This window comes from Centrocercus urophasianus, unplaced genomic scaffold (genome assembly GCF_019232065.1).
Source record: "Centrocercus urophasianus isolate 14NV4802_14NV808 unplaced genomic scaffold, USGS_Curo_1.0 seq_23, whole genome shotgun sequence".
NCBI classification, from domain to species: Eukaryota; Metazoa; Chordata; class Aves; order Galliformes; family Phasianidae; genus Centrocercus; species Centrocercus urophasianus.
The window spans coordinates 16,415,863-16,441,418 of record NW_024884789.1 but is presented as its reverse complement, the minus strand read 5'-3'; the positions used below and the strand labels follow the sequence as shown (position 1 = coordinate 16,441,418).

At 41.4% G+C, this 25,556-nt stretch overlaps 1 protein-coding gene across 1 annotated transcript in view; it reads right to left on the bottom strand.

Moving 5' to 3' along the window:
- The window catches only part of UBE2Q2 (ubiquitin conjugating enzyme E2 Q2), a 35,418-nt gene extending 9,868 nt beyond the window's left edge, over nucleotides 1-25,550 (bottom strand). The window contains exons 1-6 of the mRNA XM_042824428.1: nucleotides 25,342-25,550; nucleotides 12,853-12,957; nucleotides 10,417-10,521; nucleotides 8,895-8,951; nucleotides 7,964-8,104; nucleotides 1,139-1,223 (exon numbers count right to left, since the gene is read on the bottom strand). Coding sequence (XP_042680362.1) covers nucleotides 1,139-1,223; nucleotides 7,964-8,104; nucleotides 8,895-8,951; nucleotides 10,417-10,521; nucleotides 12,853-12,957; nucleotides 25,342-25,527 — 679 coding nt within the window. The 5' untranslated portion in view covers nucleotides 25,528-25,550. The remainder of the gene's footprint in view (nucleotides 1-1,138; nucleotides 1,224-7,963; nucleotides 8,105-8,894; nucleotides 8,952-10,416; nucleotides 10,522-12,852; nucleotides 12,958-25,341) is intronic.
- Nucleotides 25,551-25,556: the final 6 nt, after the last annotated feature.

The window sequence follows — 25,556 nt, the reverse complement described above, 5'->3', positions numbered from 1 at the left end:
GGTTTACTGGCAAGCTGTTGTGATCAAACCTGACAGCATTAGGCTACATTAGATCAACAGGAGTTTACTACTGTGTTTAGAGCTCGGACATTTTACCACCAGCTACAGTACCTTAGCACCTAAAGCTGTTTATATAAGAAGTGAACATCACTGATCAAAACAGAGGCCTACTACCTCTTCAAATCTGTCCTTACATATACACATTAAAGAACTACGTACACACTTGGTGGCATTCTAATGGTTAGGGAAGCAAATCAGACAAATAGAAGATAAAGGATTCAAGTTTAGGCTGACTTTCTAATCCAGCATTCCTCCTGTTCTCATCCTGCTCTGCACCAGATGCCTCTCATTCTTGGCAGCTGTGATGGAGCTCGCTATTGAACTGACCTACAGGAACACAACTTGATTGAAATGCATCTAAGTTCTGCTTACTGTACAATAATATGCAGATAATTCAATATGCAGTTTCCTTTGCTGAGCTAATTTAGACAAAGCCCGTATGTGGAGCAAAGAGAACAGCCAACCACCTACCTAAAAGCTAATCAATGCTTCTTATCCAAACAAACTTAAAAAGACAAAATTTTCTCTTCATTTGTATCCCTACTTCAAAGAACATATGGAGGTCAGGATCAGATAAACACCATCACAAAATAATAGAACTAACAGGAGCATAATTAAAATTAAACACTGTGTAATAACAAAGCCTTTTGATACTGAACACAAATTCCTACTCCTCAAAGCATACTGTGTGAGTGTCACCCGTTGGGACATGCTCACAGCTTTTGCCCTATACACCAGGAGAGCTGAATTTCAGATAGTTCTGAAAACTCCACAACTCCCCATCTTAAGATGTTCCTTGTAGCCATCTCACCCTAAGAGTACTCCCATAGTTACAGTCCTGTTGTTGTTGTTAATTGTGGTGTGAAGGTTTGCATAACAAAAAAGAACATATTAGAGGATATACATCCTAACTTCCTTTTACTTAATCAATGCATTGTTTTATACAGTAAGAATATATATAATGTATCTATGTATTTTTTTTAATATCTATAGATATACACATACAAATACGGAACAAAAAAGATTAATAGGAAGTATTTGCTAGGAGAAATCGTTCAAACAATCTGAAGTATTTTACCTGTTTTATAACTCTGTGATCTATATATATCCCTGAGTTCCTTCATAAGTCGATCTGAAGCCTGAACCGACCCAGAGACTGCACCCTGAAACAAACAAGAGACTCATATGAGCAAAAAATAATACTGACAAACAGCTTTATTTGCATAAGACATTGCTTTACTTCAGTGTTAGTAACAATACATTGATTTCTTTACTTGTATTTGATTTTTAGAACCTGAGTACTCTAGTCAGCAAAGAAACAAGACGCTCCCCTCAGAGCAGCACTTTAATATTTATACAAACCATTACATGGTAGAGGTGCTATAGTAAAAGCTTTTCATCAAGGTAAAATGACAGGTATATTTTTCCATAAAGAATTTAACCTCCTTGGCATTTTGATTTCCAAGACAGATCCACAATACACACAGAGTTTACTTCTGGCTTCATCTCACACACACTGAAGGAAGGCCAAAGTTAATCCTAATTAAAGCTTCTGCATGCCAGGTTTTACTGTTTTCTCAGAATTTTACTTTCATTTGGCATGAGAACAAGGTACAGGACTTGGGAATTACCTACTACAGAACACCAGCTTTGTAAGAAGTGTGAGAAGTTCAGAAAACGTAATATTATTATTGCAGTAAAGAGAAAAGACATCAACAGCTGTGCAGAGGAAAAGCAAAGCAAATTTTAACATACCAAATATTTTGTCACGACATGTCACATTTATGCAACCAGAGCAGAAATGCTCTCTGCTCTTCTAGAGCTCAGTTTAGAATTACTTGACATCCCACTGAGAATTAAGCATACGCCTTCTCTCCTCAGTCTTGCAACAAAAGATATGCCACTAAAGTAAAACCTTTCAGTGACCTGCATGCAAAACACAACAGGCTCTAAAATACGCCAGTAATTCCCAAATTAACAAACATCAGCTATCAGGTAACTCACGTCCTCTCATATCAACAACTGCTGGATTGCATACATTCTGCATGCATGCTGAGCACTGAACTTCTGTGACCTTAGCATTAACCATTCTGTCTCAATTCCATCAGCTCTATAGGGAGATTGTACTTTTTCCTCTCAAGAAATTCATGTGTTTATTTAGAAGAACACAGTGATCAGAAATACCTACATTACTCTTTCAATTCCAAAGCTAATGGGAAAGCTTTTGACACTAAATCTTACATGCTACATAATTACTCCGCTTCTATATTTCGCCTAAATGGCCACATCCAAGACTTCTGACATAAATGCCAAGGAAAAAAATAGCATTACAAGATTTAAAACACGGAAAAAACCTCCAAACAAGGTAAAAAAAAAAAAAAAAAAGATATCAAACCCAACACCATTGAGTTTTAAAGTTGCTTGTAAAGTGGCTTTCACTAAAAGCCAGTTTTCCAAAGGAACATTATTCCATGAGATCCATGCAATTCTCTGCTGCTGCCTGGACTTCAGGCACTTCCACTGGAAGACAGACCAACACATATGGATCATCAGCACTGTTTCATGTTTAAGGAAAAAAAAACACCACAACAGAATAAAGTTCAGTTCAGTCTCTATATGAAGCCCTGAGTGACTAGTCTGTTCTCCTACTCCGAGTCCATTAAAAGAAATAAATAGTTCCTAGCATTTTCTTTTGGATACAATGAACATCCACAGACAAATTATTTTTGGACAGAAGTTAGAATTATTTGTGGAAGAATCTGATCCTGCTAGAACCATTGGCCTTACATCTGAAATGTCATCCCTGTTTGCCCGGAATCAGCAGCTGTATGTATACCTTGCTTGTAGGATCAAATTATTTCTTAGTAGGGATTAATCATCAATTACTCCTAATAGTAAAGCCAGTTAATTGGTACTAAGACCTCCACGTACTCCTTTGTTTTTGCTGCTCAGTAACATCAGATAATACGATCAGGTTCATACTGTAATCTGCAGACTGCTCTTTCAGGCTATTCATTTTCATGTTACACTCTAATTATGTAGACTGCCTCAATTCCACTAGTTTTTCTTAACGGGTAAGCATGAAGAATGTGTTTTGTAATTAAATATGCAAATAAAGCCAACTCCTTTCAACCGACTTCACAAAATCTGCATGAAGACAGGACTCGAGAGAAGCTCAGTTTGCTGAAGGCCCTGCATACACTGTAGAATCAGACAGAGAAGGAAGGGATTACTCTTCTTTAACTGGAAATGAATACAGTTCCATGATAAAACAGTGGATGTTTACATACAGGCTATTATTTGCAACTGCAGCCTTAGTGGATATGGTTACAGTCTGCACATATGTATTAGCGAGCCTCTCCTATAAAGCAAATTAACACTGTTTATACACTTTATTTGCTGAAAAAGGAAGAATTGCATTTAAAGAGATAATACAATGCAGCATTAACTACCACTTTACATAAAATGTCTGTGCTCTTTCACGCTCGTGTTATGGTACTGTCATGAACATGTCGAGTTCAAAGGAGCGCAACACAGGACTGCCAAGATTTGGGCTTTTCTCAGTGCAGAGCTGAGCAGTACCTTTGCCTCATCTGCTATATTACTTTCTGAAAGAGAGAATTTGCTTAATCTCTTCACAGAATAACAGCCCCTAAATACAAATAACGTAAAAGCAACTGTGATTGTCAAACACAACCTCTGGAATACTAGTTTCCTCCCAGCATTTTTATTTCCATCAAATCAAGCAACTGAATTTCTGTATATAATGTTGGCAGTTCATGTAACCACATGAAACCTGTAAGCATCTTCTGTGCTGTAGTGATTTACAAAGCAAAACATAGCACACCTACGCACCCCTGAACTCCCATTGTAACTGCTGATAAACAGAACTGGTATTTAAAAAGAAGTTAGGTAGTCTCAGCAGACTGTCTCTAGCCACTGTGACCCCTTTTCCTAGGGGTGGCTTCCCACTGTGCTGCCCACTGCTTATACAGCAACATTGAAGTTAGTCTCGATCCTCTCAGGAACCCGTAGACCACAGATCAGCAATCCGTGACCAAGAGAAGGGAGTCTAACAAGCTTAACTGAAGAAGTTTAGTGTAAGAGCTTAATTTACATCCTCTGAACTGCTTTTGGAGGACACTGAAGAGGAAGCATAGGGAGATTCAGCATTACACCTGATGGCAGCTAAATGCCACTGCTTTGAAACAAAGCCTTCGTTATCAGCAATGGAAAACTTTGGCCCAAGCCAATACAGGCGTTATGTTTTACAGAAGCACTTCTAACCTTCATTGATATTTCAGTGACAAGATACGCACTCATGAATAAAAATCATTCTAAAATAGATAAACAACTTCAGGAAAGCTGCAATTTCAGAACTGAGCACTCAGAAGCCAGCAGAGCTCACCTAACTGTGCAGAGATCACAGCAAACGCCACTGATTTAGCTGCCTGCTGCACTACGTCTCTAATGATCACTCCTGCAGCCTCAGCTTTCCTCCTTTGCACATTCTTTTACGGCCTTCCCACTCCTCCACAACACAACTACAGGCTGTCGCTTGAGTTATCCAAGGCAGCAGGCAGAAGTCACTGCAGTTTTAAAACACAGATACCAGATTGCCTGTCATCCCTCTGATCAGAGGGACATCGCCACACCTCACTACAGTAAACTGCCCCACCAAAACATTTCCAATAACTCGGCTGCAGTACCAAAAATTATTTGGTAAAACAGCAACAAAAGAAGGAAATTCACACAAAATAATGAGATGAAGTCTAAAGTGACTCCAAAAGCACTGCAGAAGATGAGTTTCCTCCACCATCATTTGGTGCTCTCAGTATTTGTGGTGAAGCATACACTGCATGGAGAGAGACCTCTGAAAAGCAAGCAGCAGCAAGTCATTACAGATGTGAGTTAATGACTCTAGTTCAGGGATTTCTTTCATTCCCAGTAAGCAAGTAGTTTGTTCTTAGAGCTATCACAATGTTCAGAGGAGGATTAATTCTTGCTTCACCTTATATATACATTTAGGGCTATTTCCTGATACAAACAAGAATAGGATTATAGATACTACCAAGGGAAAAAAGTCATTTGTAAAATAGGCAGATAGACATTCTGAACTTGTACAAAAACCACAAACCCTAAAAACTTCTAAAACCGAGCTGTGAGCCACAGAATCCTGTTTTTAACCTGCTAGGAGCATGCAGAACTGGAACTGCGTGTGTTACTTTCCTATGGGAATCTTTAGTACAGTCACTGTCTGCAACCTTCACATCAGCCAAGGAGAGAGGAAAACCTATGGACCTGGGCCAAAAAAATATATAACGAAATTTACAAGCCTTCTGGTTGCATTTGGCATTAGTCAGAGCAGTCCGTTAAGCTTTAATCATTCCCTCTTCCAAAAAAAGCACATAAATGGCATGGGTTTTGGTTTATTTATTTCCCTCTACTGAGGAAATGAAGTATATCAAAAGAGCTGTAGTCAGTGTGGAAAAACAGACAATGTTCAGGCAGTTTATTTCTGTTGCAGAAAGTCATGCTAAGAAAACCCTTTAAGAAAGCTCATGGAAGAACTATGCAGATTTAAACTGCTTTACCTTAGGATGCTAAGCAAGATGCTGCTGCCTTACAGATTGGGTTCCATTAGAAGTTCCATGTTTCTGCAGTGCAAAAAGCACATTTTAGTGCTACTGGGTTAGTTCTTTCCTGGGTCAGCGGTGTAACTACACTTGTCAGCTCTTAAGCACTAAGAGTAAAGCTTCAGAAGTCCATTGAGAAATAATTTAACCAGAGCAGCTATTTCTGGTGACCCACAAAAATATCACGGTTCCCCAGCAGCAGTTTAATACACTGCTCCCTGTTCCCAGCTGACCTTATTTATGCACCACCATCAGCAAGAGTGTGTTGGCACGAGAATCAACTATTATGTAAGTAGAATCTGCTGTTGTCAAACAAAAGAAATCACTGGCATTCATTTCAGTTCTATTAGATGAGGAGGGGGAAAAAAAATGAAAAGGAAAGGCAGTGGTTGCTAAATGGAGACAAAAAGAGAAGACAACAAAAGGAAACCTGCAGCTTTAGGGGGCTTTCCACACCAAGGAAGAATGCTGACACTATAAAAATCTTTCTCAGTTTCACTGAAATTTAGGCAATGTAAGCAGACAATGCCATTCAGGCTGCAAGTGGTCTCATTTCTTGATTTGTAAAGACAAATACATCCAAGTAATAAATACAGAAAAATAGAAAATTTCAAAAGGTATTTGCTGAAAGTCTAATAAAACATATTAAGTTTAAACAGAAACAGTATGTGACCATATTGCTTATGGTTAGATGTGTCTTAAAATCCTTCTGTATGGCAAGATCAGTTTGGTGTCATGCAAAGCAGCTCTTAAATACTGAATGTTCTGCAGAACATAGAGTTATGTGCTGTTTGGGTTGGGGTTTTTTTTCAGTTCAGCAGTGGGACAGGAACAGAAGATCCGCATTTGACTAACTCCAAAAGGAATATTGCTGTTTTATTTTCTCTGCAAAGCTGCAGACAATCTCTTCTCCAAGTTAAAGCATCAGTAGAATAGGAAAGATTTCTTCCTCTCTTATGTGGAGTTATTTAGTGCCAGTAGTTCACAGGAAAAAACAGACAAGATTCTGCTAACTCAGAGAGATCAAGTAGACTGGCTCAGCTGCCACTGAACACTTAGAATGTGTACAGTTTCTGCTACAAATGAAAAGAACTTTACAACAGTAATTCCCTTGCGTCTAATTTTTGAGAACAGCTTTAGATAAAATTTACTGGAAAAATTACAAAGTTTAAGAAGCAGAACTGACAAAGAAAAAAAATAATCAGGTGTTCCCTACGTACCAATCCTAAATCCTATTCCTTCCCTAAACACGTACAGGCCCACAGCTTACACCTGACTGCTACTCACATTCTCAACTATTACTTGAAGAGAAACAGCACATCCAGTGCCTGGACAAGATCTACACATCTCCTAACTTGCCAAATAGCATTAAAAAAGATGCATATGGAAGAGCTCAAACAGCAGAGGTCACCACTTCAAGCATAGTCATTAAGGTGACTTAAAAAAAACCCTACAGAACCCTTACCTTTAGTTGAAATTGGTCATGAGCAGAAGTATTGAGTTTCATGTCTTTTATACATAATAAGCCTCTGTGAAACACAAGTTTTCACTTTTTGGAAGCCAGCCTAAGTAACAAATGTTGTGTGACATCACTCTTTCTTATGTGCATCTTTGAGCCAAAAGCTTCCCTTGAGCTCAGCGTTAACGACATGGTGTTTCTCAGTCTATCAACAGTAACTTAAAATCCACACAAGTCACTGTTCACAGTTTTATGTCCTCAGGATCACTGCCATGATAAAGCTTGCTTTATTTATGGTAAAAGAACTTTCAGCACTTTCCCAGAAACTTTCAAGATCTCATCTGCAAGGAAAATTACTGTTCATAACAATAAGCACCAAGCAAGAAACACAGGGGCAGCCAAATAGATGCCTCTGGAAATTGGATGTGCAGTTAAATATCGTTAACAAGTGTGAAATATGGATTCATATATAATAGCTGACACTCCTGAAAAGACAGAAGATGCTTCTTTCTCCAACAGGCCAATGCCACCCTAATCCAGTTTGACATCAGAAGTTACACTAGCATTCTCACAGACTGGACAAGAGTGCTTTGAAGCAGTTTTTCTACCTTTGTGGAATGCTGATTCTTAACTTCATACACCAAAGATTTTGATAAAAGATGAGTCCAGATTTTTGTCCTATGTGTGCGAGAAGTCGTCTATATGTTAATTTATCTTTAACTGCGTAGCAGCAGGCTCTATTTTCTGAAAATCATTTCTGTTTTAAGGCCAGGAAGACGGAAAGGAAAAAAATACTTCATTAACTCACATTTAAGTGATCTTGCCTTTGATTTTTTCTGATTTTTTCTAAGATTGCAAGGTTCTCTTTTTCAATGCCTTCATCCTCGGATTTCTTCCCATCAACTGGTTCCTCCTCCTTCATATCATAGTGATCCAGATCTTCAATGTCCTATAGGGCAGAGAAAGATTCCTTGTTAACAGCTATGCTCTTCACTCAAGGAAACTCTTTAAGGGCATTTACAGGTTCAGTCAGTACACTGCACAGCACTACATAGCAGTGACTGCAGTGATTGCTGCATGCCATTTCTGTTTTGCTTTGACCTAATTCATTCAGCCAACAGTACTCAAGGGAAGCATAAGGAACCCTTACAATACAAATGAGAGCCAGATTCACAACCTGCCTGTGATTACAAAAACAAGCACAATTAAACCTCTATGAGAAATGAAGATTTCCCATAGAAATAGTAAATTAGCCTATTGAAGTGGGTGGGTAGGTAGAAAACTGGAAGCTAAGGAATTCTTAAGTCCATTCCAAAAGCATACAAACTTAGCTATCTCCAAGATGCTTACAAAAACAGACTGTTTTTCATTTTAGAATCCTAGCTATTGTACGCTTCTGGCACAGGGTGATGAACACACCTGGCAGGGCTACAGCAGCCCTCCAAGAAAGCTAAATAGCAGAAAACAACTTGTTTTTTATTCAAAGTGAACATTCTGGCTGATGATTAGATGGAGCAGCTTGGGAAATGCAAGACAAGACAATTTCATACCTCCAAGTATCCTGAGCATATGATCCAACATTTCAGTTCTGAAACAGTCCTAAATTTTTTAATAATCTTTTCTGTTGAAGTTTAGGGAGACAATATTTCACAGTTTTGGCTTAATAATTAGCCAGTCACCGCAGAGCACAATGCCAGTATTCCACTAGATTAGGATAACAATCTCATATGCATACATACTTCACCCATATCTTCCTCCTCCTCCTCCTCCGACGTAACTTCTTCTGTCGTTCCATTCTGCAATGTAACAGGGAGGTTACTGCATTAAATGCACACATTCCTTTCTTTCAAAAAAATCAGGGAGTCTTCTAGCAAACAGTAAATATGAAAGTTACATTTATCAAGGTCTACGGAAGATTGAAGTTTAAATGGAAGGATACACAAAGATGCTTTCCTGGAACATGACAACAAAGAAATACTTGGATGAAACAAAAATAAATAGAATGCCACAAATTCACATTAAGTTCTAAATGGAAACTTAAAATCCAGGTAAAGACATCCTAGTTTTGAGACAGCAGTGACATACAATAAACAAGTGGGTTATAACTCATGATGTCTCAAACCATGAAAATGAGATCACAGCTCTGACTGGAAAGCACACACATGCTAGAGCTCTATAAATTCATGGTCCTTGGCCACACTACCTGGAACTACTGCTGCACCCATCAACATTATATAGCCACTGTTATTACATTATCTGATGACATACTGAAGCAGTACACTGGGTTGGTTTTTCAGAGCTTTCCATTTCAGGATACCACTTCAAGCTCAGGAAGTTTGAGCTGCAGAAATAGTTGGAAGCATTATATCCTTCTCCTCTATTTACCCTTTTTTTGACAAGTAAGGAATGCCCCTACTGTACACAACGCAAGGTACTGGATGGATCTTCTGTCTGACTTATCAAAGCCTCTTTCTTAACTTGAAAATTATCCAAAATTTCCAGCTGTGAAACTCTTCCATGATTTAATTTTAGAGTTTCAGAGCATAAACAAGACTCTTCAATGAAGCTGCTTCCTAACGTTACAGACCTTGGAGTTGCACAGCCATGTGGGTGAGCAAGAGAGAAGAACTATAGCATTACTGTTTGGCAGAAAACCAAAAATCAAGCAAGTTATTTGCCATTATTATAGTATGGTCACCACAGGAAAACCATCTGTTACACTAAAAGAGTCTTTAGAAATTGTCATCTTAACACGTACAAGCAAAAGCAGACAAAAATCCTATTAAAAATACAAAAACAACATGCTCACTGTCAGCTACCAGTTCTGTTTTCAGCACAAAACATTTTAGTCAACCAGAACATTTAGCAGCCTTTCACAACTCTCAATTTGTCAAGTGCACAAGAAGTAAACAAGACACCTCAAGCAGATACTTTCTGCCCAAAGCAGCACACGGTCCTGATATCCTACATCTCTGCAAGAGGCTGAAAAGGCAGGAAAGCATCAGTAGCAAATTAATTCAAGTGCACGTTGTAAAATGTATACTCTTCATAAGGCAGCATACAGTGTTTTGTTGTATGAGGCTTCAAGGCAAGGCTGTATGTGGCACTGGGCAGCCTGGTCTTGTGGTTGGCAACCCTGCTACATTGCATCACATCTAAGTTCTGGCTCACACAAAAGCTTTCAGCATTCCACTGTAATCTTTCTTAGAGTTGAAAAAATAACTCTTTGATTTCCATAAGGTGTCCTCAGGTTTAACTTGCCTGTCCAGCTGGTAACGGCTGATCTAACATTTCAACATCTGGATGCTGAGGAAGATTATACAATCTGCAGAGGTCACATATTAATCGCTTCAGCTGCTGGAGAAGCTATGAAAAAAAGAAAACATGAAAGCATCTATTTAGACCAAGCCACAGAAGAACATATTTTAAAGTACAGCAAGTTGGTATTAACTTTCAGTCAACCTACAGCATTTAAGTCTGCAAGTACTAGAATAAAGACACCTCTTTCTGTCTGCAGTTGTCATAATAAAAGCCACCACAATGGGATACCAAAGACACAGCAAGTTAAAGATGGCTTCTCTCTTTCTTCTCGCATCACGCTGAAAAAAAAAAAGCAGTGAGCAAAAGAATTATCTGCTCTGACAGTGCAGTTCATTGCAGGCACAGATCTCAGAGCCACAAATCACTTGGGAACAATCAAAGGGCTGTATTCCTCAGGACATGCTCGTGCATTCCACTTTCCTAGTTTAAAGAGCAACGTTTTAAAAACAAAATCCAGCTAAACCCACACACCACATCCTGGATCCCTCTTCAGGGCACAGCAAGGCAGCTCCAGAAGCAAACCTAGAAACACTGGCACACAGTAATCACACAGCACTGCAGCAACTTGCAAGCTTCCAGACAGACCAATTCCTAATGCACTGCAGCACAAAAGCACAAATTTCATCATAAACAGGGAGGCAGGAACGTGCAGCTGAGAGGAGGGATCCCCTTCATTGGCAGAGGTCTGCAATTCAGGGTTAGCTCAATGCAACTGAAAAACTGCAGTTTAATTTCTAAAGCAAAATACTTGATACCAGTCTTCCTTCCTGCTACATTTTTCCCCTCAAAGGAATTCATTTCACACCCTTGCTCCTTCGGCCACGGATCACCTTAATCGTTATCCTTTATGCTTCGTTCATATGTATGAAAGAATTATAGGACAATTTGGGCCAGAAGGCACATCTGGGAGTCAACCCCACGCTCTAAGCAGTGCCTAGCATGATTTTGTATGTGTTAGTGGTAAACAAAGAGACATATCAAAAGGGGCAGCAGATTTCTGTCTCATATTAATAATTTAAATGCATTTCCTGGCTAACTTAACATGCTTGGCTAACATGCAAGTATCGTAGGAGAGTTTTTACCACATCAAAATTTACCATGTCAAGTGAAAAGCTTCAACATGCACAGCCTGTCTAATGCCCATCTGAAGAGCATGCTTTTCAGTTTCCCAAACAGCTGATAATCAGAAGTCGTAAAGCAAACAGAAAGGGCAGAATAATACCAAAGGACTTCAGAGATCTGATGAAATGCATTCAGCACATTTGCTCTGCTGAGCTCCTGGAGAGCTTAATGCCATTTCTCATTCAGCATTTTAACTGTTTTAACAGTAACCTTTATTATGAGTTTGAAGCAACGTGAAACAACACACCTTTAGCTGAAGTTAAGTGAAAACTGGTTTATAGCTTTAAAAAGAAAAAAAAAAAGCAAAACACTAAGTTGATATAAATTAGCTTTGGCATTCATTTCTGCAGGCAGTTCCTTATCCTTTCTACCCTAGCACAGGAAGGGCGTGTGCAAGCTGCTCAAACTTCCTTGATGAGGGTGTAAAGGGTAAAGTTGGAAGGGAGAAAAAACACTCTGTACCCACAAACTCAAGCCTTTTGACCCCAAAGTCTGATTTTGTCAAGTAACCTTCTCTATTTTGTCTTCATTTTGATATTACACGCTGTGGGACTGATTGCTGAGAAGCCAGTGGGCCATCTACAGGTGCTACATCAACTCACCACTTTTTAAATGGGCAAGTACAATTCTGGTATTGGAAGCTGCTTCGTTACAACAAACATCAGTGGTCTGTGCCTGCATGCAATTCAGGGCAGCAACTTTCACATATTTGTGACAAACATTTTCCACGTGCAATCTTGTATACAGGTAAGCTTTAGTCTGAAGCTAACAGTCACATCAGCTTCACATTGATCCCCTTCTGTAGAAAGGACTTTCTGAAGAAAGGTGATTGGGCTGAGCTTTCCACTATTAAACAGCCTTATGTCTCCTTAGGCAGAGGTCACAGACCAAAAACCTGTATTTAACATTTCCTTAGCTCTCTTCTTGCTTCTATAGCTGATGTAGTTTCCATGCAAAGAAAACACTAAAAGTACTATTTTCCCTCATTGAGTTCTGATGCATTTCTCTACTTATTCTCAGAAAGCCTGAAACTTTTTGGGGCTGAGACGTGACTACAGTGAAAAGCATTAAGTCATCTTCCTCTTTTTGTTTTAAATCTTTTGGATTGCTTTTTACTTGCACTTCTCTAGAAGAGGAAACTCATGCTTGCAAAGACCCCAAAATAAACTCTAAACTGAACCATTAATATGAAAAAACTCGAACAAAAAAACACGTAAAGCAACCAGAACTCACCAGAACTCAACCAATACTCACCAGAGTATTGCTCTTCTTAATATCTTCTAGACGCTCCAAGACTGAAGTCAGGTTTGGGTCATCTGATTCTACAAACCATATTGGTGATGAAGAGGGGTAAGATTCCTGTTTTTAAAAAATAACAATGAATGAACAAAAAAGTTCAAAGCTTTTAAAGCTCATTCACATTCAAACTTTGGCAGTGCAATAACATCTCATCTTACCCTAAGCTGGGTAACATGGAAGAAAAGTAACGCAGTAACTTGAGGCAACTCAAGAGAAGTCAAAGGAATTCCAGATAACTGGTTCTTCTAGTATTACACTGTTCTCATCTGGATCAAACAATGGACTTTCGTAAGAAAGTACTGAAAAGTTTAAAGTCCAGAGGGCAAGTAGAGCAGAAAGAAGCAGCATAGAAATTCAGTAGAGATGATGATTATATTAAAAAAAATACATAGAATTACAACTAGAACATATCAGAGCATGGGTATAGTTTTATTCTATTTTTTCACAAGAATACAGATTCCTCCAAGCAGTATCTATGACAGCAACAACACATGGAGGCTTAAGACCTCCTCTGGATTACTCAAACTGTTCAGCTCAAATAGCATTGACTCTCAGACCAGAGCAACACAGTTCAAACTTCCTGCCTTCAAGGCAGGCAAAAGACAATGCCAAAAATGCATTTTTTTCTTTGCACCATCAGGTAGCAAAGCACCATACCTTGCCATTGTTGAAGGTCATCTCAAACCACCGTACGTACTACACACACCAGTAGGTACTACACACATCAATGGATCCCTGCAGTTGTTTGGCAAGCACCAAAACGCGTCCTACTGACAGTGAGCGCAAGTGGGTTCATAGGACTAGCAATCCATCTCATTTTACACAAGCAGCCATGGTCAGAGCACACACAGCACAGAACAGATGTGGCCCACAACCACCTGCAATCCATGACAAGCAGCTTTTCTGTCACTAAACTGGCACAGCAGACAGCCTTTCAAGAAGTGCTAGCAAGACCCTCGTTGCTCCTCTCTCCGCTGGCAGGAGACCAGGGGCAAACCTAGAATAAGATGGTTGTTGTCTGCAGACCTTATCTGTGCCTAGTCTGGAGGGCCTATCAAATAATCTTTAAAAACACTTACAGCAAATCTTTCCTCAGACAAGGACATGACTTGCAGCTCAGGTCTGACGAGCAAGAAACCCCACTGTGTGTTTTATCACACCACAGAGGCTACTTGAACACGCTGATGCCTTCTCAATGAATGAGAATCCTCCTCATTCCAAGTCCTGCCGCATGCAAGGAAACATAGCAGGACTTGATGCTGTCTGCCTTATGAATGTACAGCATATATAAATTACTATAAATCCCCAAAACACATTAAACATTCATTTTTAGCCTGCTTTAGCTTTTGAAACACAAACAGAAACCATGCTTTAATCTGAAAGGCTTCTGTTAAGCACTCAAATATATCAGTACTCATATATATCAGAAAAGTCATAAGTCTAACTTCCAGCTCACTGCAACACTTTTTAATGGCAAGCCTGCAGTGTTAAGTATGTTCTTCTACCCTAATGTAAATGGCACAGAATTCTTCCTTCTTTAAGTAACACATATTTATGGAAAAGCTGAGCCTCGTGCAGCTATGAGTCACTGTATTTTGAAATAGAGAATTCACACACAAACTTCAAACAAACATCCTGACCCTGACATACAAACAGGCTGATGAGTTTGTAATACCAGCGTGCAACAAAAAATGGAGCTTGTGGTTTGTGAGGTCAAAGAACTGAGCTGCACTATAGCCTGTTTTGTTGAGAGTTAACTCAGCTGTTTCCTGTGTCTGCATCCTATAGAAAGGAGAGATGGATTTCACATTTATCATGTAAGAAACACAAGCTTCCCAAACATGAAGACATAACTCATGAGAACTAACCTAGCAGAACAATTCTTTTCTACTAGATACCTGCTGTTCAAAATACTGATTATTAATATTTCCCAGTGACTAAAAACAAGATTACTTTGGTCCTATGACTGCACAGCTGACCTTCAGTGTCGCTGCGTGTCAAGCTTAGCTGCAAAAGCATCAACCACATTATTATCCATATTAAGTTGTTAAGCTCTTCTAGGCCACTGCTGTAACACGGCATTTTCCTGCTCTCTACAATTAAACGCAAAAATTCGTCACAACAGAGAAAGGCTAAACGTTCAGATCTGGGCAGCTTTCTCAAGCTAATGCACGCTGTACAGCTTGCAAAGCTCATGCAATTGCTCAGGAAGCCATGACATGCTGGGATGACATCACACCTAGCGTGCACTGAGGCCTGAGGACAAAGGCTGGATGTTTACAGCCAAGCCAGATAGAATTACAATTCATGGGCTCATCACTTCTACAGAGTCTTTGTATCAACACCAGGACAGACTGGGAGCTTTGTCAACACCAACACTTCTGGTGCTTCTGTTGCAGAATACAGCAAAAGGATTGAGTCTCATAATAAATGTACCAAAAAACAAAAACAAAGAAAGAAAAGCTCGACATTCCTGCCACTGGAACAACTGGCATTACCATTAATTACCCAACAAGGCTGTTTTACTTGCACCGCTCAATAATCTTCACCTAGTTTCACAAACCCCCAGCAATACTGTCCTGATGTCAGCATGAGACTTCAGCTGCTTCTCTATTTCTACAACACTGTTTCGAGTGTGAAGTTACTAAATTAAAAAGCAAACCCCCAGCCCACAGCCCTCCCCTGGCCAACCCAACCCCACAACACCTTGCTCACATCCCTGAGACGGCCACAACCTGCGCACAACAGCTGCTACACCTAACACAGGAACACAACATGCCCACACATTTTATTATGATGAATGGTCAGAAAATTCACTTAAACCTACATCTTCAGCATCACAGCTTAAAATAACTGTTACTCACTGCCACTTCTTAATTTTCTTTGATTTTTTTATAACCTTTGATTGAGTGCTATTTTTTTTTTCCTCTTTGAAATCTCCTTAGTAAACTGGCTAAATAAAAGCCAGCCAACTGGATTCCATTTCCTAAGCTTTGGCAGAATCTCTATCATTGACAGAAATCAGTACCATTCTTTTTACATCTTTTTAGAACTTAATTACAAATTTTCCCTGTGTTTTAATTAAGAGTTCTCTGGGAATCTCTTTTCTTACCAAGACATTCAGAAATCACCATTTATGATGCAGCCCAGAGGACACTGAACACATTACAGTATTCTGACACTTCATTTTCACATTTAGGGGAAAAACTGCACTTCTACATACGAAAGAATTCTAATTTCCTTAATAAACTAACAGAGCAGCAATGCTGTTTTACATAAAATAAGTATATGCAGTGGGAGGTTTAAAAGTCAAATTTAATGAGGGTGTGGAGGGGCATGGTGAAGAGAGTAAAGCCCTTACACACCTGCCTTTGATCAGCAGAACACCTGCACTTTGCTTTCTTTGTGGATTTGAAGACTGCACAGGACATACCATTACCTGCTGCATGGCTAAATGCACATAACAGCAAGACACACTTCATTCACTGGAGTTCAGCCACAGAGAGATCCTTACCTACCCCAGAGCCACAGAAAGCAAGCTTCTGTTAGCTTTAATTTTCTTACAGTCTTCCTGAAGTCACAGACCAACATCTGTACCAAAGCATGAACTTTGAAAGGAACCTACATCAACTGACTGAAAAGCACGCATCTTTTAAACACAGAAATCATTGCAGTACCACCTTGAAGTTCACTGACTGCAGCCTATGCTGCCAGACAATCCCAGACAATACTGAGTGCTCTGCTCAGAGCTCCAGACACCACGAAAGCTCAAACATCTTCACAGAGGCAGGTGACAGAATGCCACAGCCCTTATCCTATGCAGGTTCTGCTCACACGTTCATCACTGCATCACTGAATACCTTCAGAAGCACATCATAACACACTCACGGCTTTCCTCTCCAAAACATTCTCCAGAGAAGGACGCAAATGTAGCAGAGCGTGCTGCTTCAGAATTGTTTATGTTATTAAATACAGCCACAGCAGAGAAGTCAGCGTCGAAGGCACGTGCCTGGCAGAAGGGAAAGGCCATCACAAATTGCATCTCTATGGAGGTACCTGTAACAATCACAAATTGTTCCAAGCAAAAATAAGTACAGCTTTCTGCACAAACAAGTCCTGTTGACTGCAGAAGGCTACCAAAGAAAAACAGAGGAAGGGAGAAGGCAGTGAAGATCCCCAGGAAAGACTTCACTAAATGCTGCCTTCCATCCAGCACATACAACAATCACTAAGCTTGTGACACGACCTAAGCTATGTCTGTGTTACATCCATGGCTCTATCTAGGCACACACACAGCTCACACATACATCATTACCTTAGAAGAAGCCATAACACACACATGCAAAGCAGCAAAGACAAAACTTTAAATGGTTACAAACATGAATGCAGATGTGGCATCACAGCTCATATGCTTCTTAGGAACAAGTCTTCACACTTAGTCAGTTCTTCAAACTATTTTGTCTACTCAAGATGTCCCACCTGCTGATTCTCACATGTGGAACTGCACAATACCTTTGGAAAATGAGCCTTAGTGGACTGCTTTATCAGCTGCTCAACAACTCACCCCATAAAGGCAGCAGGCTGTATGCTGCCCAGCATGCCACATCCACACACAATTAAAATATCAACTGAAAGCATAAATGCAAAACGGTCACTTTTCTGATAAAAGCACAGTTACTTATCTTTATTTTGAATAAACATTTTATTCTTCAGGTCACCACCATAAGGCAATATGCCATCAATTCATCCACACAAATTCACAGCAAATGCTCTTAACGCTTCTGTAGGGACCCAAAGTCAAACGCAGCAGGTCTCTGCTCAGCCCTGAAGCTACACTACACGTGGTTTTGCTGACTGCACTGCACATGACAGCTGCTGAGGAGCAGTGTGAGGTCTCCACAGATGGAAACTGCTGTTCAGGATCAACACAGAGAGTGAGCTAAGTAACATTCTTTTGCCAGTATCATTGACAGATGTATCCCTGCGTGCCTGTATTCTCACCTAACAGCTGTCAGGGAACGAGTGTTTGAGAGCTCACAGTCCCAGTGCATTACACAAGCATTCAAGCTGGCAATGGTTAACCCAATAGGAAGCTGGACACATGCACTGATGAGAAAGATGCTCTGACAATCTGATTCTGCAGTACTTTGCTTTTACCACTAGCAGAGTACCTTAAGTCCAAATTTCTGAAGGAATTTCAGTTACTGGAAACTATCAACTTAAAATCAAGAGTTGTTCATCACCTGTTTTTGAAACGATACCTCTTCTGAATGTGTTTATAGGCACTATCAAGCCCAGTATGGCTTCTAATGAGGTTAGAAGCAGCAGTTATAGCTAAGTTCCAACATGCCATGCTCTGCCCCTGCCTGGCTCTTCCCAGCAGATGTGCTCTTGCCTTTAGCACTCTGGACATGCCAAGCCCAATGACACTTCTGCTGCCACCCAAAAACCCAGGCTTACCCTTCCTCCTCTCCAGTCTCTTTATCTTCAGAAGTGCAGGTCTTTCAAGCATTCAGTCAACCCACTCCATACCAATGAAGGCATGGTGCCTTTCCCCCACACAACCAAGAGCCTTCCTCTTTCCTGCAGCCCCACACCAGGCTCCAACCTCTCACACCTGCTGTGACTGCTGCTAAGCCACCTACCTTCAGGTTACTTCATTACAGTCACTTGTTCTTTTCTTTGAATGTGGATTTCCAGTATTGTGGAGTTCCACCAACATTAACCATTAAGAAGCTAAACAATTCACTCTTACCACAGACATTTCCTAGCTCAAAATTCAAGGAAACCCCTGACACCTTGAATAGCACTGCAAAGGAACACTTCAATTTTCTTCCAACACCACTATGCAAGTTCCAACAGAGCGCATCTTCCCCCCCCTTTCTGAATACTCACCAAAGAAGCTATCAGAAAATCTGCAGTTGTGAAACACTCTCAGAGGGGTTAAAACTGAGAGCTCTGGGATGAAGGAGAATACTAAACTTCAAGAAATCCTGTGCTTGTTTCTCTGCAGTTACTTCAAACACCATTCAGAATGTCTTGCACGCATGAGATAATGAGAAAGGTAAAGCATGTAGAATCATGACTTTTAATACCACGCTCAAAGACTACCGCTGGAAACAGGAAGCTGGCACCACATAGGCTAACAAGTATGCTTATTTCCAGCAAGGATGAGCTGGGAGCTGCTCTGTTCCCAGTAATTCCAACCACACTGAATGCTGGCTGACGTGACATCTGAATGTTACACAGCATCTCCTTACTGTAAGCAGCCATTTAGTTTTCCAGCTGTCTTCTGGGAGCAGGTGACAGTCATTTTCACTTCTGCAGAGCTTACAGCTGGAGAAATACAGAACGTTTCTTAAACCGTAAACTATCAAGTCTATTAGAGATGATCTATTACCATTCATAATCCAAAATAAATAAACGAACTTGAGCCAGGAACTCAGGGTTTCATAACCTTTCAATATAGAGCCTATACAGAGGCAAACAACCTGACACTGCCCAGCAGCGGTTCACACTGAAGCAAACCTGAAATAGCAGTTATTTCTGTTTATCAGCCTCTACAAACATCTGTTCCTATTCAGAAGTTTTGACCTTCTTTGTTGCTGCTTTTCAAATGATTCAAATACTATCCAGAGAATTTCTCCACATTTCTATCTTCCATCCTCCCGATAGGAACTGATGTTACAAACGAGCTTTCACTCCAGTTAGGAGGCTGCTTTTCTCAGTTTAGTTGTCACTGTAGCAGATCAGACACTGGCATAAGCCCACTGGATCAGTGCTGGCTCAGGAATTCCACACACAAGCGTCCCTGAGCACCAATGAAAGCCCAGACAGTGCTTGGCAAGCAGCTCCCCATCAGCAGTGCTGGCTTCAGCAGTCTTCCCCAGCATTCACTCATTCCTTTGCCCTCTGTTATGCTGGTACAGCTGTCTGTGCAGCCACACAGTGAACCAGACTGGGAAATTATCCAGATCAACAATGACCCAGTAAAGAATTTCCATGTGCCAGCCAGGTCCTTCACCCAGTAAAGTCAGTTCTGGCCACCTCACAATTTACATAGCCTTTGCTGTCTGCTGCCAGCAGGATTACCAAGCACACAGGACACAATCATACTTTGTTCTTCCTATCAGCTCTAATTTTTAACACTAATTTTTTTTATATTGAGGGTACCAAACTACCAATGAGCAGTATCCATGGTAGAATACAGACCAAATGCCCACAAATTTATTCTCATCCATGTCTCATGGGAAGAAGTTCCATTATGTGAGCACAAAAGATCAGCTCCATCGATAACTCCTGATGTCACAGCGTTCCACTGCAGACAGATTGCCATAAAGGATCTGGAACTGCAACTTTATTTTGAGAACAGGACACGCTTTACACACTACTCCCTTTCTCACACTGCACTGACAGAAAGCCTTGACAGAAGAGTTGGAATTTTATCCCTTCCTCAATGAAAAAAAGTAATGAGAAAAAACTGAAAAATAAAAAATAAATCAATCAATTCTAACAGCGCATCCTCTTCCTTCTTTCTGGTGGCATAAGAAGATTAACAGGTAATGCCAATTGTTAACACTTCAATTTTGACACTATCCACTAAGAAAAAATCATAAAGCCATGACAGATGCCAACTGAAAATTGGTGGCAACACAAACCAAATAACCAACACAAATCATGAGATGACTCTTAAGAAGTGAATGAGTAACCCCAGTCAAAGTTGCAGCTTCTTTAAAGTTACAGAAAATCAGAAAACCCATGAAAATTACCAGGTATCTTTCTGTCTTGGACAAAAGCCTCTCAAACAGTGAACAAAGAAGCGTGCTGAGTAAAGAGAATATAATTCTTTTCCATAAAACTTCTTCCAATTATCGAAAGGCAGAGAGAGCTCCTGTGAGGACAACAAACAGCCCCAGTTCTGAAACAATTACATAAGTAATTCATGTAAGTAGCCTATTTGGAATAAGTGCTATTTCTTAAAGCCTCAACATATGCTAGCACTGATATGTGAAGCCCACCACTGTGGTATTCTAGGATATTTTAGGCACACTTCACACCTTATACAGAGAAGAGTGCAACCGGCCTGCAAAGTCTGCAGTGCTGGCTGCAGCTTTTCACACATAGCACAGCTAAGCTGTAGCATCAGAGAGTTAAGTCCTACGTCTTCTAGAGATAAACCATTCCTCCTCCTCACAGTATTTCTTTTCCAATTACAGCCTTGGTATAGAAAGAGAAGAACACTCAGTCTTTGCATTTTGTTTTGATAAATAAGACTGGACAATTTCTAGTGTACAAGCATTATCTTTCCTAAGTTACTGGAGTGCCTTCCTTAGAACTCAAAGAATATCTAATTAATTCTAGTTACAGAAATATGTGTTATCCAGGTAGAGTTGTGTATGGTTTTATTTAGCCCTTGTATCCACACGCTGCAAGACAAAGGTTTCAGCCCTGCTATGGAGTGCCTAGTCACGTTTAAAAACATATCTGTGGTTTGAATTGGAAGCCTCGTTCATTATGCGGTTAGTTCTGCATACAAATAAATAACCTCCTTAAAAGTCTGTCAGCTGCCCAGGCATTAGCTAGGAGTGTGTTTAATATTGAAACCTCGTGCCTTTTAAGAATTATGCGATGTTCTAGTATACTCACTTTCAGTATACAACTTGCCAAAAGCTTCAAAAGGTGACATCTTTCCATCCATTCTTGATTAGAAGGGAAAATAAAGTTTTCTCCCCTCAACTGCAGTTATCTATACACAGGAATCTTTCCAAGTATCTTCCAACTCTGATTTTGCAGCAGGGTATTTTTCATTAAAGCAGGAGATTTTTCTCTCCAGCAGGGAAGCAAGTGTATAGCAGAGTCAGCCTGCTCACATGGACTGAAACTGCTGATGTGTGAAGGATATCATTACATGTCACAGCCCTGGATCTGTTTGGGTGCAAAATCCACTCCCACAGAGAGCTGGCACAAACCCTATTCCTACCTACAAGAGGTACTTTAAGGACTCAGAATTCCAGTGGAAGTTTTGTGTGCAACTGGAATGATACTATTGTTGAGGTTCTTCACAGCATATATTTAAAAAACAATATTCTTTTTCCGGGGGAAAAAAAAACCAAAAACGTGCTGCTTTGTTTTTTAGAGTCCAAAGCAGCCTTGCTATTGAGCAGGGGGGAGAAAAAGCTAAAGATTGAACTGTACCACACCTTGGAATACTGTGACTTGAAGTTTCATAAGGTACCAAACTGAGACTGCAAATAGTAAAAACACTTATCTAAATGATCAATAAGTAACACACTACTGTAAGGCCACTGATTTGATACTACCTCAAAAAATACAAGAATATATACTCTTGGCAAGGACACTAGCTATTGAATTCAAATGGGATACTACTGCTATGTGAAAAGAGCCTGAAAAGGAAGAAGAAAAAAAAAAAAGGAAAAAAAAAAAAACAGAAATCAGACTCCAGAACAGAGACACCACTGCTGGCACAACAGAAAGGGAATGTGAAGGTGCACAGCCTGAACAAGTTCAATAATCAGACAGTTCTGAGGCACAAGAAGCAATGTTTCTGACAGATGACTCCACCCTACAGTGTCTCTTAAAATAATCAAATTAACCATTTAAATTCCAACACAGGTAGCAAACAGAAAGGAGGCAGATTTAGAAAATGTTTGTTTGTCACTTCATTAAGTAGCAGAGCTATCAAGCAAAACACATCTCCCTACACAGTCAAGCACTGCTCAGTAGCACAGGTAGAGCAGCCCCAGGGCGCTGCAGCAAATGCAACCGTGGCAGTTCCACAAACTCATACTGCAGACACTCCGAATATCATCTTAGAAATCCCAGGGCTGATTCCTAGTTGAGCTGTGGAATTCAGTCTAGGGCACTGGTGGAGGAGATCTATGCAGTTCCTAAGCAGATTCTCCCTCACCTCTCCAGGAGACTGTTTGCTCTGTCCTCTGCCTTCTCTCTCTAGATCCAAGAAAATAAAGGGATCCGTTGTGAGAACTGGAGCAACTGAGTAACCAAGCCTCTTTTCAGCCACGGTGCAGAAGCTGCTGGAAGCTCCCTTCCCTACCAGATTATTCTCTATCCACCAACTTCAGTGCCTGTACACACTGCTAGACAGCTTTCACTTCAGCTGAAATACTGAGGTGCCTGAATAAAACCAACCAAAAAAAAGTAATTATTGAGTCTTGCACTTCTCTCCCCCTTAACAGCATCCCTAACTGCCCGGATGCTCCAACCCATGTAAGCTCTTGGAAATAGCCTCAAGAATTTCACCATTATTGTAGAGGTTAAACTTCTAGGAAGCAACAAACAACCAAAGTTACCTCTGTGCACTGCAAATGTAAACTGTTAAGGTAGCAGCATCTACTGCAGAGGGTGAGTGCCCTCCCCAAAGAAAACATTCACCAGTATCTTTATAGCCTTACCAGCTTTTTTTAGCACCATAATTTCAAGTTATAGCTCCCATGGTAACTTGATTCAGCTCTCCAGAAGCTCTGCAGATCAGCTGAAGCACAGCAAACTAGAGTTACACCTTTCCAGTTTACAGTACCTACAGAAATAAACCGGAGGCGAGCAGGAGCCTGGGCCAACAGATTCATTGGCTGGGGGAGGAAGAGGAAGGAAAAACTTCATAGTGAGCTCTAACACCTCAGTCCAAAGCCCAGGACACAAGTCCAGCAGTTATCGTTCTTTTTGACTCTCCCAGGAGCTTCTCACTTGCCTCTTGAGTGCCACCCCTGCATCTGAAGCTGCCCTCTCCCACTTATTTTTAGCAGGTAAGTAAATAGCCACCCACCTCAAAGAGCCAAAAATTAATCAACACTGGAACAAGCAAGCTGCTTGCAGGCAACTGTGAAACACAAGTTTCAAGAAGTTCAGGCACAACTTCTTTTTAAAGCAGAAGTCTTGCGTCTGTAATTTGAAAAAATCTTTTCCTGATCTTTTTTGGAAGCAGATATCACAGTTCTGACAGCACACACAAAGTCTCCTGATTTCTAGGGCAAGTGACTGCAGTAGCCAACTGCAGTTGCAATTTCCTCAATAAGACACGACAAGGCCAGGAGTGACCTCAGCCTGTATCTCGCTGTATGGCTGGGGCACACCTCAAACCAAGGCTGTAAGCAAGAGGGCAGAGTTCTATTCGGAGCAAGAGAATTGCCTCTGAAAATACTTCGGGCAGAAAAGCGTCAGAAGCAGAAATGCACCACAGCACAAATCCAAGGCACCAAGCTCTTCAGGCCTCCCTCCTAGGCTTCCCTGTCAGCTGTCACCTGACAAGGAATAAGGCACTGAACTCAGCTGCCAGCTGAGGACACAGTTATCAGACCTTCCCCTTAGTTCTTAAGGAAGAGAGTTAGGAGAGTTGTGATCATGCTGTGGGGAGAAAACAGGCTGCTCCCTAACGAAACACTTTCTATTACATAAATAATACCTGAGGAAAGCTGCACAATCACTTGTCTGATGCACTGTATCTAAACACAAGAACATTGATGTATTTGGCTGACTTTACTATTAAATGACATCTCAGGCTTTGCAAGCGTATGGGGTAAAGCAAGCAGATCACAGAACTGACTTCCCAGGCTGTCAGCTGTGAAACTACAACTCTCTTAACACGTCTCTTTCTATTTAATAAAGTAACTTCAAGACAAGCAAACATCCTGCCAAGACAGCCAGCCCCGCCTGGTCTGCACACACGTTTCTATCTTTTGAGCACTCAGATATTTGGACTTGCGCACAAGTTTCCACCCCACACTGCTTGGAAATTGCATACTTTTATAGGCAAAGGACAGAAGAGCTGTGGAGCTCACCTCCCTCAAACACACAGCGCGACTGCATGCTCACCCAACCAAAACTTCTCAGTGTTTTGCTCCTAAGCTGAACGCTGATAGGGCGTTTAGGTCCGCTCACAGCTGCGACACGGAGACCTTCAGCACTTGTGCACGAGTCGGACACCGATCCACGCAAACCCTCCAGCAGATTTAGGCCCTATCCGTGAACTTTTAAAGACTTAGCGTACGGAACGTTTTATCTCGCATCCCTCCTGCTCGTTAAAAACAAACACCGAAGAAAAAGCAAAGAACGACAGAGCCCCTCACGTCTGACAGCGCTGCCGGCACAACTTTAAACGCCGCCAGCGCAGCGAGGAGCCCCGACAGGGGACGGCCGCCGCGCCGCGAGCCCCCAGTACGCGGCAACGAAGACCCGCGGCCCCCGCCCGGCCCGGCAGCGACCGGCGCACCCGGCACGGCCCCGGCCGGCCGGCTCCCCCGCGCCCTTTGTTCCGGCCCGAGGCGGACCGCCCGCTCCCGAACTTTTGTTTGCGGGCCCGGGCAGCGCGCAGCCCGAGCGGCCCCGAGGCGGCGGAGGCCGGAACCCCCCACCCGACCCCCGGTCTTCCCGCGCCCCCCGGGACGGCGCCGAGCCCCCGGCCCGCACCGTGATGTTGCAGTGGATGGTGAGCGGCGGCGGCGGCGGAGGGCCGGAGCCCGGCGGCGGCGGCAGGAGCACGAACTGGCAGTGCAGCTCGTCCAGCTTCCAGGAGACGATGCGGAAGCGCTCGTGGTCCTTGTCGAAGATGGACTCGAGGAACTTCAGCTCGGCCTTGAGCCCTGACACCGACATCCTGGCCTCATCTCCGGGCCCGGGCCCGG